Source organism: Pinus tabuliformis, chromosome 1_1 (assembly GCF_031772625.1).
Source record: "Pinus tabuliformis cultivar Carrire ecotype Pingquan chromosome 1_1, CPIR1, whole genome shotgun sequence".
NCBI lineage: Eukaryota > Viridiplantae > Streptophyta > Pinopsida > Pinales > Pinaceae > Pinus > Pinus tabuliformis.
This window is the reverse complement of record NC_142297.1, coordinates 874,295,238-874,311,921: the sequence shown is the minus strand read 5'-3', so window position 1 is coordinate 874,311,921 and position 16,684 is coordinate 874,295,238. Positions and strand designations below refer to the sequence as shown.

Genomic DNA, 16,684 nt, shown 5'->3' with positions numbered 1-16,684 from the left:
AATGTAATAGACCCTTCTTGCTCTTCTTGCATCAAGAAATAATTTTTTTTTTGTGTCAAATAAGTCATTTAGGCCTCCTCCACCAAGTTGGCCTCATCAATGGAACTCAACCTCACAGATTCACTATATATTGGCAGTTATTCGACCTCATTTGAAGCACCAACCAAGTAGTTTGATATGCAGTAGGTGGAAGCATGAAAGGGGTGTGAAATTCAAGGAAGGAGGAGGAAAACCTAGTGAAGGAGAAGGAAGTCTTTGTCAAGCAGAAGAAGTCAAAGTTTCTCTCTCTTTGTATCACATGTGCGAAGGAGATGAAGCTGTAGGAGGGCTGAAGTTGCAGACTTGAAGCTGGGTCAAAATTCTGAAGCAATAGGGCCAAAATTTTGTCCTTGATGTAGTATTGTTGCAGTTGATCTTTGAAGTTTGGAAGGATAGTTTGAGCGCTGACTTGGTGGAGGAGGAAGGTCTTTTGCTGTAAGGTCTTTGTCTATCTCAATTTGAATTTGCTAGTGGAAGAGTTTGACTGGGTTTTCCCCTATAGAGTGGGTTTAACCCTAGCTAAGTGCCTACATCTGGTGTCGTTGATCGTCATGTTTTGATTTGATGATTGCTTGATGAAACAAAGATAAAAGAAGAACATAAAGAGAAGTTAATAAGACGAAAAGAATATCACAAGTAATTATCAATATAAGAGAATCTTTTTGTGTTTCTGATTTTTTAACATTGGGCATCTTGTAACAAGTCAAAGAAATTATTTTTAAGTTAAATGTGTCATAGTACCCCTCCAAGACCAAGTTGTCCCGCAAAAGACAAGTTGTCTACATAGTTTGACACCACATCACACTTTGGTAGAGCATTTGGAGCATTAATTAGGGATGACATCAGCATTTAGAGAGGTTACAGCTCACATGTGTGGGCTATTATGTCTATTGTTGAAATTTGGTACCGGAGGACAGGTGGTTCCCTTAGGCTTTGATCTTTGGCCTAGGGAAAAGTGTCCAAAAGAATTTAATTTTTCTCCTAAAGTGACTTTATAATTTTATAAAGTTAAATCTAATTTAAAAGTGACTTTAAGTGATAAAGTTACTAAGTCTAATTTTAAAGTAACTTTTATAAAGTAAATGAAAAATTAGAAAGGAAAAGTGACTTTGGAAATAAATGACTAAGTGGGTCTTTATTAAAGTGGGGTGAATTAAAAAATAGAAAGTGAGATTTAAATGAGCATTTAATCTCAGCCATTGATCTAAATCTATTTCAGCCATTGGATTTAGAGATCACCCAAAAGTAAACAGCTGTGTTGCCAAAGCCATGTTACATGATCAGGGGTTGCTATTGTTCTTGTGGGCAGAAGCCTGCAACACAGCTGTTTACTTGCAGAACAGGAGTCCGCATCGTGCCTTGGGGTGACTCCGGAGGAGGCTTTCTCTGGGAAGAAGCCTGATATTGGTCATCTTCATATCTTTGGATGCATAACATACTCCTATATACCCAAGGAGAAGAGGACCAAACTAGAGCCCACCGCAGAGAAGGGTATCTTTGTGGGCTACAGTGAGACCTCAAAGGCCTTTCGGATTTACATTCTTGCACAGAGGAGAGTTGTTGTCAGACGAGATGTGAAGTTCGAGGAGGACAGGGCCTTTAGGAGGTCACGGGAGTTAGAGTATCTGGATCAGCCAGACCCTCAGCAGCGGTTGAGTCAGTCGCAGGGATCCAGTGGGCAGGGATCAGAAGGATCAGGAGGTATATCTATGAGGATGTCAGGTCCGTCAGTGAGCAGTGGCTCATCGAGCTAGAGGGGTGGTGCTCCGGGCAGCATGCAGAGCAGTTCACAGAGCAGTTCACTAGGGAGTCCACTGATGGACAGTTCACACGGTACTTCAGCTTCTACAGGTTCAGGTGCAGGCAGGAGGACAGCAGATAGACAGTCAGGAGTTCAGGCTACTGATGATGATGAGGAGGAGGAGTTTCATTCTCCGGTGAGAGAAGTGCGCTCAGGGAAGAGGAAGCCCAAGTGGCTTCAGGACACCTTGAGAGATGCCACATCTGTTGCTGAGCCGAAGAGGCCGGTCAGAGAGAGTAGACCACCTGAGAGGTTTTGTAGCTATATGGCGATGGTTACCAGCATCCTTGACTCTGAGACTTCTAGCTATGAGGAGGCAGCTAGCCAGCAGGTCTGGAGAGAGGCCATGCAGGAGGAGTATTCTTCTATCATGAAGAATGATGTTTGGGAGGTGGTGCCGAGGCCTGAGGGCAAATCCGTGGTTACTTCCAGATGGCTTTACAAGGTAAAGCATGCTGCAGATGGCAGCATTGAGAAATTCAAAGCGAGGTTTGTGGCTAGAGAGTTCTCCCAGGTAGAGGGAGTTGATTATGAGGAGACCTTCGCTCCCGTGGCTCGATATACTTCAATCCGCTCCATTATATCGATAGCAGCAGAGATGGGTTGGAAGATCCACCAGATGGATGTGAAGACCGCATTTCTCAATGGCTTCATACAGGAGGAGGTGTACATTGAGCAGCCACAGGGCTTTGAGGTGCATGGGAAGGAGTCCCATGTGTGCAGATTGAAGAAGGCCCTTTATGGCCTGAAGCAAGCTCCCAGAGCTTGGTACTCCAGGATAGATGCATACTTGCAAGGGATGGGTTTCACAAAGAGTGAGGCAGATCCGAACCTTTACTTTATTGTGATTGGTGAGGAGCCTCTCATTCTGGTGCTGTATGTGGATGACTTGATCATTACAGGTGCAGAGAGACTCATAGAGCACTGCAAGAGAGATCCTGCGGCGGAGTTTGAGATGAAGGACATCGGCCTGATGCATTACTTTTTGGGTTTGGAGGTGTGGCAGGAGGAGGGGCATTTCTTCCTGGGGCAGGGGAAGTATATTGTGGACATCCTTAGCAGATTCCACATGGAGGATTGTAGACCCATGTCGACACCGATGATCACCAACTGGAAGAAGCTTCATGCTTCAGATTCCGAGTTGGTGGATCCCACATTGTACAGGCAGCTGATTGGTTCTTTGATGTATTTGGTCAACACTAGACCAGATATTTGTTTTGCAGTCAACACGATGAGTCAGTTTATGTGTGAGCCTAGGAAGGTTCACTGGGTGGCTGCAAAACACATTTTGCGGTACTTGCAGGGGACAGTGGATTATGGTCTGGACTACAGGCAGGGAGATGGAGTGAGATTGGCAGGGTACACTGATTCTGATTGGGCAGGTTGTGCTTCTGATAGGAAGAGCACTTCAGGGTGTTGTTTTGGGTTGGGTTCAGCAGTAGTGTCATGGTTCAGCCGGAAGCAGCAGTCAGTAGCACTGAGTTCAGCGGAAGCAGAGTATATGGCAGCCAGTCTAGCTAGTTGTGAGGCTATCTGGCTTCGCAAGATGTTGTTTGGCTTATTTGGTCAGCCGTTGAGACCTTCAGTGATTTACTGTGATAATCAGAGTTGCATTAAACTCACGGAGAATCCAGTATTTCATGACAGGTCAAAGCATATCGGGATCAGATATCATTTCATCAGAGACCATGTTCAGAAGGGAGTTGTGAAGCTGGAGTATATTTCCACTGATGAGCAGGTTGCAGATATCCTTACCAAAGCCTTACCACGGGGCAAGCATGTCTACTTCAGGGACAAGATGGGTGTGGTGAGGAACACCTTCCTCGGTAAGAGGGAGTGTTGAAATTTGGTACCGGAGGACAGGTGGTTCCCTTAGGCTTTGATCTTTGGCCTAGGGAAAAGTGTCCAAAAGAATTTAATTTTTCTCCTAAAGTGACTTTATAATTTTATAAAGTTAAATCTAATTTAAAAGTGACTTTAAGTGATAAAGTTACTAAGTCTAATTTTAAAGTAACTTTTATAAAGTAAATGAAAAATTAGAAAGGAAAAGTGACTTTGGAAATAAATGAGTAAGTGGGTCTTTATTAAAGTGGGGTGAATTAAAAAATAGAAAGTGAGATTTAAATGAGCATTTAATCTCAGCCATTGATCTAAATCTATTTCAGCCATTGGATTTAGAGATCACCCAAAAGTCACTTGGAATTATATTAAAGGAGGAAAAGGTCATTCATTCTTTCATGAGCAGATTGGGAGAAGGAGAGCAAGAGAGCAAGAGAGATTTCTGAGCAGGGAGGAGAAGGAGACAGCAGCTTGGCACACATTCCAAGGCAACAGTTGAGCAGATTTGTACAGCTGATTCAGCACATAGTGAAATGCAGATTTTTGCACAAAAATCGAGGAGCAGTTTGCTGATTTTTCTGCACACAAAACGGAGGCCGTACAGCATTTATTGCTGTCCTGTTTGCTGTAATTTCTAGATTGTTGTGAGGCACGGGAAAGGAGATAAGTTGTAAATTTGCTTGCTGATTTTTTGCTGAATAATTCTCACTGTAAAAAGGCAATTTTCAGAAATAAAGAAGAGCTCTCAAACTGGTTTTCCCCAAGAGTTGTAGGGGGTTTTTCCAGGGTCAAGTTGACCAAAAATATCAGTGTTTTAATGTGTTTTAATGGTTGTTTTTGATTGCTGATTTTTAATTCTGCAATTTCCAGCATTCTGAAAAAATTCCAGAATTTGTGTTTTCAGCAATATTTATTTTTTTCAGTCTGTTAAATGTATGGTTATGGGAATGGGCATTTAACTACATGGGAGAAATAAGGAGAAACTGAAAACCGGGGTGGGAAAACAGAAATTTTTACATCTATTTTGTCATTAGGTAATAAGTTGGCTTGTAACTCAAGTTTATTTAATGATCAAACTTGTTTTTAGGGGCTTCATTAGGCTTAATTAGGAAAGCTAAATCTCATATAAATAGAGGTTAGCCTCAAATCATTTTCATCACCACTTGTGATCTAATTTGGCCCTCTTAGAGAATTTTTCCCAGATGAATTGTTTCTTATATCTTGTAGATATGTGACCTATTGAGGATCTTTGCTTATGGAACTATTCTTTGGCTTTGGAAATGTCATTTTGGGGCAATAAAGGCCCTGTCCATGCATTCTATCTTGTAAGTGTACCTTGTATTTGATAAATCTTTATATTTTTGGCTATTGTATGGAATGATTAATTATCTAGGGTTTCTATGTGCAAGTTATTGCTGAAAATTATTCTATGAAATGTTAGTAATATTATTTGCATGCATTACCCACTTATAGAATGTGTATGAAAATCCCATGGGTCAATATTTCAACTAGCTCTCACCATTTTCTTTGCTCCCTCACAAAAATGATAGCTAGGTTTTGAAACCTAGGGTTTCATAAGTCAGTTACTCCTTTCTAGGGTTTAGTTGTTTTCTCCTAAGTTAATTATCCCATAGACTCCATCACCCTAGGTCAAGGCACTAGCCTTGGTCACATTGTTGATAACCTTGAAAACTCATATTAAATTTCATTTTGCTTCCCCTAACCTAGATTTTGACCTCTTAAGGAAAATCGCTAGCTAGGGTTAGGGCATCAATTTCAACTAGGGTTGGCCACATTGCCTTGTGGAGGAATTCAACACTTGGTTGTGCGGTTCTTGCCTCAAAATCAACTTTTCCCCGTGGCTAATTTCTCCATTTTAGAGCTGATGTCCTTTTCCCCAAGTAAATTGTGCCCATAGAAAAACCCTAGTGTGCCCTAGGCTTCAACTTGGGGCTTATTTAAGGCTTCTGGTGCCATAAATTGAGAGTATATATCTATTATAAGCCTTTTATTGGCCTTGTGACTCTAGATAAGCTTGTTAACCTTGCTTATTCCCAAACCCTAGGTCACTTTGTGCCTTAATTAGGCCCTTTGGATAATGCTCATAGCCCTAATTGTGCTAGTTGAGCCTTTTTCTTGAGAAGAGCATCTTTGCTGCACCTAATTTGTCGTCTTTATCCCTTGGACTAGACTTATCCTTTAGGTGACTTGCATTGGGAAACCTCCCTTGTGGTGAGAATCCACTAAAGAGCAGGAGGTAGTAGGTGTCGTGATAGTAGGCCACACCTCATATTGTTGTCGCTTTGTCTAGTTCTCGTCTTGTGAGCTACTCTCACAAGTCTTGCTAAATTTGAGCCAATAGGCACTACTCTTCCCTGATATCTGAAGGATCATGTGATCCTTCATCCCATCCATGATGATATGTCTGGCCTATAAGTCTTTTCAAATCATGGGCTACCAGAGTTGTAGCGTCTAAAAGAGTTGTAACCTAAGTGTTTACAAACTCCCATAGGTTGTTCTCCTTGAGAAACAACACTATCCTCTCCTTCCATGGATTGATGCCATAAGCGCCATCCAACTTATCCTCAAACCTCAGAGTGGTTGATGCCATCTTGAAATAAAAAAATCAATTAAAATTTTTGTTTGTTAACTCTGATTGGTACAATTTCCCTCCTTCTGAGGGTAGGCATCTGCCAATCACAGTATTTGTCTATCTCTTGGATTTGTGTGCACAATCTTGGCAAAGCACTTTTTTCCTCGGTCCCAAAAAACCCCACTTGTGCCATCACTAATGTTGAAAATCTAGGGCATCTTGTAAGCTGATAATTACTTCTTATGATATTTATTAGTTTAATTTTTTCTTGTAATTTTTTCCATCATAAAGCAATTACACAAAGGAGCTCAACAGTAAAACAAAAAATGCCATAAGGATCATAAAGAGACAGCTGCACAAGAACACAAGAGTTTACCCTGGGAAAACCCACATGGGGAAAAACCCAGGAACTTTTCCTTATAGAATCAAGTCGACAAGAGAGACATCAAAGTCACAGATAAACTGACCAATAAGATGACTAGACCAACAATCCACCAAGAAGCCAAGTCAACCCTCCAAAACAACAGCTAGAAAGCTTGTTCAAAGGCTTAGCCAAAGTCTTTTTCTTCCATAGAAATATTCGGACTTCTCCACAGAAATGCATCACAGAAAATTTGTTCCAGGTCTGGTCACACGTGGGAGCAGAAAGATATTCATCTATCTTCAGCCTTCATCTTCTTTACTTCTTCGCTTTGAGGGAGCAGAAGCATTCTTGATCTGATCAGATGTGAATTGCTTCTTGGAGGGAGGTCAAATGACCTATTTAAAGTCTTCTTTGGGGCCCAAATAGGTGCCTCTTTAGGGTTGAGCCGACTTGACAGGGAGGAGGGCCAACTTGGTCTTCTTATGGAGCCATAAACCAGAAAAATAAAATTAAAATTTTCCTTTTGAGAAGGTAATGAACATGCCTTCTAATTTTTCTTTTGACAATACATAAATTATTAAATAATAAAATTTCCTTTTGAGCATGAAGAACATTCTTTTCATAGAAATATACATCAAGAATAAAAATAATGATTATGAAGACTGACCATAGCTAGAAAATTCAAGAACTAACACCTTAGCTTTAGCCAGTACTTACAGCTACCACACTCCTTTGTGGTTTGATTCACCCATTTCCAACCTTGTCACCTGCTCTTCTGCCTTCTGTCAGTGCCTAGTCGGTTGTCGTTCCTCCACTAACTTTGCCTTCAACCGGTCAGTGGGTCTTTGTCCCCAAGACACACTCTTGACAGTCGTCCGGTGCTCCGATGTGCCTCTGCGACTAGCAACCAACAACTTGTCTGTCTTCAACTTGTCACCTTTGGATTTTAGCCACCCCCCCATGTATTGTTTCGACAACCTTCCTCTACTAACTTTTCCAGTCGATCTGTGGTGAAAATTTCTGTTGACCACCACTTCCATGTCTTTGTTGCGTCGAGCCAATCGATCTGCCATTAGTTGGGTTGGTGGTTATTCTCAACAGTTGTGGCTATGGTGGCAGCTTGTTACCTAATGTGACACTCTGCCCATGTGTTGTCAGAATGTCAAGATGTCAATTGAGAATGATTAATGATTCTAAAATTGAACGATTTGAATCTGAATCAATAAAAAATTCAGTTCTGTTTGTAAGTTTAATTTTTATAATTTATTTTATCTATATAAATTTTTATTTGTGTGCTGCTGATATATCCACATCCCCTGTTTCAATAGTGCCATACCCCTTCCGGTACCTGTACCCTTACCAGTAAAGCTTGGCAACTTAGCTTTCAACTTTCAGGGGTAGCCTTGGCACTCACATTTTGTATGTGACTTGCTGTATTTTCTAGCCCCATTGAATCACTCTTTTGGTCACCGGTGGGCATTAATCAAATTATCTTATGTGGTTTCTCTTCTTCTTTTTCTGCTTATCTTGTTTTCAACCTATGAATAGTATAATGCATTGACAAGGTCTTTATGTGCATCATGATCAGTACACAAGTCTAATAAAATCACAGTACAAAGAACTTGGAAGACATTTTGCTTCCCTGAAAAGACTTTTACAGAATATTTCTCCGATCAAGAAATACAACTTTATAAAATTAAAAAATACAAAATTTCCTGGATCGCAAATCATAAACATTTTCTTCAGAACCTCTGCATGCTGTTCTTTGTCAGATTTTTTGCAAGTCTTTACAGATAAATTTCCAATGTTTGTGATCATTTTTTTCTTCCATTTTTTGAAATTTCAACAATGGAGTATTCAGGTGCCTATTGCTATCATGGATTTGCTACCACATGGCTTTAATGGTTGTGTTAATAAATTTAGCGTGATATATTTGTGACTCCATGTATTGTTCCACATGGTTAATTCATTGAGAGGTTCAAGTATGGTGTTATGCTGAGTTGGTAATGTATCGTACAATTTTTCTATTGGCAGAATTAACATAAATTTGTCAGGACAGTGGACAAGTTTGCTCTCATTTGTGAGATTTTGATGTTTTAAACAAGTGCTTTTGTTTCTTAGATTTTGATGTTTATTGATTTTCCACTGATTTATAACAATCTTCTTGGACAGATGAAGATAGGGTGCAGGTCTGTAGAGATTTTCTAAAAAACAAATGTGCCCGCAATTCATCATGTAAATATGCCCATCCTGAACCCCAAACAAAGGTGAGGCTTCACTTTACTCGAGTCTAAAAGTTTTGTCATTTGGCAATTCTGTTGAGTTGTATTTATTGCTGTAATTATATCTGTTTCAGTCGAATCTGGATTCTGTATATAACTTCATGTTCAGTGTGGGAATTTATATGTTGTTATTTGGGTTTGTGTGCTTCGACTTGGTATCTTTGTTGTTGTGTAAAGTTCTGAGTCATGGCTTCAATGACTTGACCTATTGCATCTCGTCTTTGTTCTTTCTACCAAGTAGTTGATTCCTGCCTATATTATTATTATTATGATGGCAGGTAGTTGACAACTATGTGACTGTTTGCCGTGATTTTCAACGAGGAAAATGTAAGCGTGAATCCTGCCGTTTTTACCATTCATGAAAAAATTATGGCAAGGAAAGAAATGGACCCTGAAATGCTAGTATTTCACAGGTATTGCAAAAAAAAAAATTCAGTTCTTGGATTTGTTCTTAGAAGTTGCAACACTATTTGAATGATATATCTATTGATTGTCATTGAAATCCATTTTTTTAATTTCTATTTCTCCTTAAGGTTGTGGAAGAAATAAAATATTCCATTCTCTTTTTTATCTTAGAAAAGACGTTAGCATTTGTTAAACAAGGTGAGAGCCTTCATTTGCTGGTTTCTTTGCTTTAGCAGGCTGCTGCTGCCTCATGCTGCTCAATGCTTGTGAAGCTTATGTTGAGGTTGATGAAAAAGTAATTTAAATCAGGATTGGACTTGCCAAGTGTTTTGTTGTTCTGCTAAGAGAGTTATCATGCTACATTGTCCTGCAGCAGTGCTTGAATTGTTGCAGTTGTATCAGTCAGTGAGATGGGAATTTCGTTTGCTGCATAGATGCCTGTTCTAGGTGCTCCATTGCATGCTTGCAGCTATGGTAGCATGTCATTTGGCTCTTATTCACACCACTAGCAGAGTGTAACGTGTTCTAGTGATTCTGACTACTTTCTTTAAATCATACACTTGTTTCACAAACTTAAGTCTTCACTATAAATTTTGAGGTTTTGCGGTTTTAGTTTGTACAAATAGAAAGAATTCAAACAGCTGGTTTGGAGTTTGCAGTAGAGATGGGCAACATTAATCTTGTATGGGTAAGTTTTTCTTTACAGTCGAATGTTTTGTTGGGATGGTAGATAGTTATTGTATATTGGAAGAGAGAAATCTAGTTTTCTAACCTCTGCATGGTTGCCCGTAGGTACTAGTCCAGACACTTTTCATCATAACTAACACATAATGTTTACGTCTTTTGTTTTTATTTCATGCGTGATCCATAGCGCATCAGCATACAAAATGATAAGCCTAGTGATTTTAATTATTAATAATGTTAAGTTATAAGATAATCAGAACTTGAAATTTTGGATATTTAGGATACGGAGGTGACCAATACTTTAATTTCAAAAGACATTTTAGATGATGGAAATGTGCTGAAGCAGTTATCTTGGTGGAACTTCTCAGGTGTAACAGGAAGGTATTTAAAATGTATATTGTGTTTTGCATGTATTTTACATTTAGAGAATACCCTAAAGTTCCTATTCCAAAAAGGGCTGTCAGCAAGCTTAAAACGCATGTATTTTACATTTAGAGAATACCCTAAAGTTCCTATTCCAAAAAGGGCTGTCAGCAAGCTTACTTTTAAAAGCATGATTTGTATTCCCTATGGTTGTTTTGAGAGTTTCTAGATGTTTGATTGACCATTGCTGTCTGCAAGGAGCATTTTGATGGTAGATCACTCCACAGTTGGAAGCTGCTGAAAATAGTGAATCCCATCCATGGCCACAAGGTATGAGAGGGGCTATTTGCGTTCATGGTGAAAATTTGTACAATCAAATTGATCCATAACAATTGAGAAACTTAATAGGGATACTTTTCAAGTGCATGTAGACTGCAATCATGCTTAACCTCTTTGTGCTGGAGAAATAGAAATGTGAAAAGTTGATTGTTGGGAGTACATCAATCAATCAGGGAGAAGTTGTGCTGTTCATGCCAGGAGGAACCAAGAAGATAGTAAATCTCTTGGAAAGATGCAAGTGGCAAGGAGTGGTAGGGAAAGGGGTCAACTCCCTGTGAAGTCTTCTCTCCTCTTCTGAAGTAACGAACTTCATTCTTTGTTATAAGTTGCATATGTCAATTAGTATACTGCGGTATTCTTGCAAAGCGCAGTGTCTGCTAAGTCCATCTTTACGGTCTGACACCCTTTGTTCTTATTAATTGCATACAGTGTAGTGTTACTATAAGGACTTGTTTTGAATTGGTGGTAACTAAAGTGTGTTGAAAAGTGGTGGTTTATTCAAGTGCTTTATTTGATTGATCAGTGGCGTGTTTAACATTTATTACAATTCTAGGATGGCCTGAATTTATATTTACCAGTAACTTGATGTCTAACTCGATATTACAAGGTGTGATATTTATAACATATGTTTTGACATATTATCCTGTTTTTCTATCCAATTTCTCTTTTGCAGTCATCAAATCGTGGTGGACTTATGTCTGTGTGCCCATGCTGATTTCTATTATGTAATATTTTGGTGCGTTTAAATTCATATCTTAATGATGGTAAGCAGTTCAGATTTTGCAGTGTTCTTGGCAGCTATTTTAGATTAATTAGACATATAACTGGATTACTTGCGCTTTGTGCCACCAAATAATTTACTGTTAAGGTTTCACTAATTTAAACTTTGCAATTTCCAATGGTTGCTGTGAAGTGTTTATTATTATGATCTTTGGCAGACATGTGGTTATGGAAGATACATGCTACAATATAGCAGGAAGCCATAAAGAAGGTACCATAAATGCTTACGCTAGCCAATTTCCCAGGTTTATAAATATAAAACCCATATGAGCACATTATCATGGAAGATGAAAAACAAGGTTGAGTAGATTAGATATTAGTAGGAACATCTAGATCTTTGACGTGATCAGACTGTTGGCTTACTAGTAAAAACTAAAATCGTTTGGTAATATGGTGCAATATCAGAGTATCATTTCAATGTGAACAACCTGACAATTTTGAATTAGATCATGCTTCGATCTTGAACATTAACTGGCAGATTTTACTTCAACTTTGTGGGACTTTGAAGATAGATTATGCATCGGGACTTAGACATGTAAACATGTTAGTATTACAGCATTAACATCACAACCTTTGGCTTACTAGTAAAAACTAAAATCCTTTGGTAATATGGTGCAATATCAGAGTATCATTTCAATGTGAACAACCTGACAATTTTGAATTAGATCATGCTTCGATCTTGAACATTAACTGGCAGATTTTACTTCAACTTTGTGGGACTTTGAAGATAGATTATGCATCGGGACTTAGACATGTAAACATGTTAGTATTACAGCATTAACATCACAACCTTAGTATTGGTTATTTGTATATATGTTAACCTTATAACATCAATTCTAAAGTAAAAAAGAACATTATATTATGAGTAAAAATGACGTAGAAAAGAATATTACATTATGCATAAAAATTAAGAGAGAAGGATATCATATGACGAGTGAGATAAAACTGAAGTAGAAGGGAAAATATTTTATTATGAATAAGTTGAGTTTTCACTACTTGATTACAAATGGAAGTGGACCCTAATATCTCCTATGTTGCCAGAAATGCTACGTTGTCGTCAACATACTATACTCGTCATCATCATCAACATGTTATAGAGTTCTAATAATACAAAAGAATACTATAATTTTTGAAATTGTATTATAAACGAAATTATAAAATCTTTTGAATTAGAAATGAATATTATAAAAAAAATTGAACGTGTTTCCAGAGTTCGAGTTTCATTATCGAAATATTTTGCGAGTTGGGAGGTGGCTTTGTTTTTAGGAGTTGAAGGAGTTTCATCTAAATATTTTGCCAGTTGGAAGGTGGGTTTACAATGAAATTGAACAATTGAGTCGAGAAAGATTGCTATATTGACTAGACTAACTAAATTGACTCCTGAATTGAACAATGGATGGCTTATGTCTTTCTTCATATTGTAATGTGAGGAGATTATATTTTTTTAAATGACGATGCATTAAATATATATTGGCGGATTTTGATTAAAAATGCTATGAAGTATAGATATGCGTTGTAATTTGGAATCTTTTATAGCTCTCCAATGGTATTATGTTAATTAGAATCCGAATATATCAGCACTGACTGGTTTGTAAATATAAAGGGTACAGGTATTCAAAAGATGTGTTCACGGCTTTTCCCTTTTAAAATAGGGCTTGGCATTGAGAATCATGTTTTAAGAAATGCTTTGCAAATATGTGTTTCCTTTCCATATTGAAGGAAGTGTAGTTTACGTAAGCGTTTAGGGTCAATTTTTTTGGGATAAAATGTTTCCTTTATTAAATAAATCACTTTAGAAAAGGTGTTGCAAAAGTGGACACCACAAGCATGATAGAAAAACTAGAATATCAAACATCAACATGCAGCCTTGAATGAGGCTGATAGTGGTTATAGGATTTCTCTTTTACAAAGAGCACCATGCAAGTGAGGCTATTAAGGTTGAAATATTCTTAGAAAAGTCTTGCCACATGCTTGCCCCTTTCATTGTTGTACTCGACCTTCTAACTTGCATATTCTTAGATTGTAAGAGCCTTAAGGCAATCCTTGATATAACTTGGACTTGCACAAGGTTGCCTAGAAAGATGAATAGAGATCTAAACCATCATTCTTGTTCTAAAACAAATTATTGACAAATCCATACTTAGGAAACCAAGAGTAGGTCTTAGATCTGTCCTTTGGAGGACCGAAACACCTAGATCAAAATTGCACACAATGCCACAGGAAATTACTTTATGGCTACAGGGAACTTGCCAAGTTGTAGAGTTGTGCCTTAACAAAGAACCGAGCTTCCTCCTTCGCTGGGACATAACTTTGATCCCTCCAACAATACCGAAACTTAAAGAACAATCCAACATTTAGTTTAGAGAGATATGCAGACACTGTCCAGCAAGGATTAATGCCCAGTGAAGATTCCTCACACAAAATAAAAATAAAGGAACACAAGCGTAACCTTTAAAAAAGTTTTAATTGACTTTTCATCAATTTCTTCCACAAGTACATAAATTTCATCCTTCACTTTGTTTCTAATTAATTTGAGAGTTCTTTTGCTTCATGAAGCCTTACTTTCATATTGCAGGGGAAGAAAGTATGGAGACTTGTCAACAACCTTCTTTTAGTGATTTCTTTCTTTGTTGGGTTTGTCCTTACCCGAGCTCTAATACCATGTTAATTTTAGGTTAACATGTTCTTTGCTTAGGACAATTACTTCAATTTTCCATAATAGCCCTATTATCAGTTCGTTCCTTTTTATTAGCAATCACATCAATCATTATCACATTGACAGTAACTGAAGAAAGAACATAAATGAAATGCAGAAGACAAGCCAAGACAAGAGGACACATGAAATGGCTCAAGCCAGGGAAAAACCCCAAGATGGGGACAACCCTTGATCAATTCTTCTTATCAGTAAATATAGAAGAATTAGACAATACAAAGATCCATCTAGTATAGATATGGAAGCATCACATGATAACATGAAATTATATATTTTAGTTTCAAAGTTAAAGTGTGGGGAACCTACAACTAAATTTAGTTGTGATTGTAACTTACATGCCTAAAAGTAATACCATTACTAAATTATTGGCTGCCATCTTGAAATCATTTAGTTAGACAAATAACTCCATGAAGCCTTTTGCCATGCTATAATATTTTAATACAAATTTTGAAATAATCTTCACAACAACAAAATTTATAGTAAATGTAGAAGAATTAGACAATACAAAGATCCATCTATATGCAACTAAAATTGATACGCACCCATAATATTCATAAATTGGTGTGAATTTTCTTGTATTACAACTAAAACACCAGTGGTCAAAATTGCAGTGGAAACACTCTTCCCATACTCCTTTGTGGTATATGTAGAGAAATAAACAAGAGTGGCATAAGTGTTGTTAGATCCCATGTCATAAAACACAACATGTCAGGATGCATTTGTGAAATCCTTATCAATCCCATATTGAATGGCTCACCAAAATACTTGTTAATCAACAATAATATATCAATGACAACAATCTTAGATAATTGAATGATATCAATTCTCATAGCTTGGCCTAAGAAAGGGTGGGACACTAATCACAACATCCTTAATAGGGGTTTTAGTATGGTACTCCACAAAATTCCTACCATAACTCAATATCATGGAAGCCAACACCTCTACAATATAAACCCATTTACCATCATTATCTACCTTAATGCTAGCCACACTTCTAGAATCTACAACTATGTAATATGGAAGATATAATGAGTTTGTAAAATCTTTAAATTGGTTGTAATTACACCCAAAGGTGCTCTACCTCTACAATATAAACCCATTTACCATCATTATCTACCTTAATGCTAGCCACACTTCTAGAATCTACAACTATGTCATATGGAAGATATAATGAGTTTGTAAAAGGTGCTCTACAGCCTAGTATGGGGGTAGATCTCACATAAAAACCTAAACATGTAAACGTAAAATGTAAATGTAAATGTAAGCAACCCAATATTGGGTAGATCTCACATAAAAACGTGAACATGTAAACATGTAAATGTAAATGTAAACGTAATGTTTAACATTTAATGTTTGTAATCTAATGTAGGTCCTATTTAAAAATCGATCTAATTATTAATATGTATAAACACAATATAAATTTAAAATATAAAGAGGTTTACAAACACTCAAAAAAGATGTATGGTAAATAAATAAAACCTTTTTTATATTTACTCCAGACCTATGGTAAATAAATAAAAATATAAATAAACTAGAGGTATGGTAAATAAATAAAAATATAAATAAACTAGAGGTATGGTAAATAAATAAAACCTCCTTTTATATTTATTCCATAACTAGAAAAATATGTTTTATTTAGGTGAAGCCTATGGGCCTAATACCATGGGACAAATAATTATTAATACCATGGGTCAAATACCATATTTATAAAACATGTATGGTAAATAAATAAATGTAAAATAGGTATAAAGAGGTATGATAAATAAATAAAAATATATCATTAAATAGGATTAGAAATCAACATCTAATTATATACCAACCATATGGGCCAAATACCATGGTAAATAAAAGAGATATGATAAATAAAGTAAATATAAGAGACTATTGCAATTCAATGTACTTCTACTTACACAAATATTCCGGAACCTGAAGCTAAGAAGATACCCAGACAAGTTAGAGAGGAACAAATTAAGGATGGTATTCCATGGGCTTATTTCGATGGGGCATCCCAGAACAACAGAACAAGAGCAGGGCTGGTTATTCATATAAATCAAAACCAGAGCCTGAAAGCCTCTGTGGGTTTAGGCACTGGTACAAATAATTTTGCAGAGTTGTCTGCTCTAAAATTGCTTTTATGCTGGCTTATTCACAAGAACATCTTCACAATTCAGATCTTTGGGGACTCTATGAATGTTATTAAATGGTTCAATGGGCAAAACAGATGTCAAAACTATATCTTGTTACCTTTATTAGAAGAGACTCAACAGTTCAAGCTTTCCTTTAATGCCTTTTCTCTCTGCCACATCTACAGGGAACATAATGATACAGCAGACAAGGTTTCTAAAGAGGGTCTGCAACAAGATATGGGTTGTTGGAGAATAGTGGAGGAGGACCATGGAGAGATCTGTGTGTCGGATCAGCCTCCTTACTCTTAGTCTGTTTACTCTTTGGACTCTTCAGGCTCTGCAAAGCTTGATTTTGT

At 37.3% G+C, this 16,684-nt stretch overlaps 1 protein-coding gene and 1 long non-coding RNA gene across 6 annotated transcripts in view; both read left to right on the top strand.

The window, feature by feature from the left end:
* LOC149217107 (uncharacterized) overlaps positions 1-9,851 on the top strand; it is a 243,600-nt gene extending 233,749 nt beyond the window's left edge. For 2 of the 5 annotated variants that reach the window (XM_089392946.1, XM_089392950.1), the window contains exons 10-12: positions 8,809-8,903; positions 9,197-9,331; positions 9,560-9,851. In XM_089392946.1, the coding sequence (XP_089249072.1) occupies positions 8,809-8,903; positions 9,197-9,280 (179 nt within the window). In that variant the 3' untranslated portion in view covers positions 9,281-9,331; positions 9,560-9,851. Of the gene's footprint in view, positions 1-8,808; positions 8,904-9,196; positions 9,332-9,556 lie in introns of all 5 variants that reach the window. The other 3 variants (XM_089392948.1, XM_089392949.1, XM_089392947.1) reach the window with 3 other exon arrangements.
* Positions 9,852-9,876: 25 nt separating this feature from the next.
* LOC149217106 (uncharacterized) lies at positions 9,877-11,658 on the top strand. The gene is made up of 3 exons (XR_016251237.1): positions 9,877-10,011; positions 10,288-10,388; positions 10,629-11,658. It is a non-coding gene; the product is annotated as an uncharacterized LOC149217106 (long non-coding RNA).
* Positions 11,659-16,684: the final 5,026 nt, after the last annotated feature.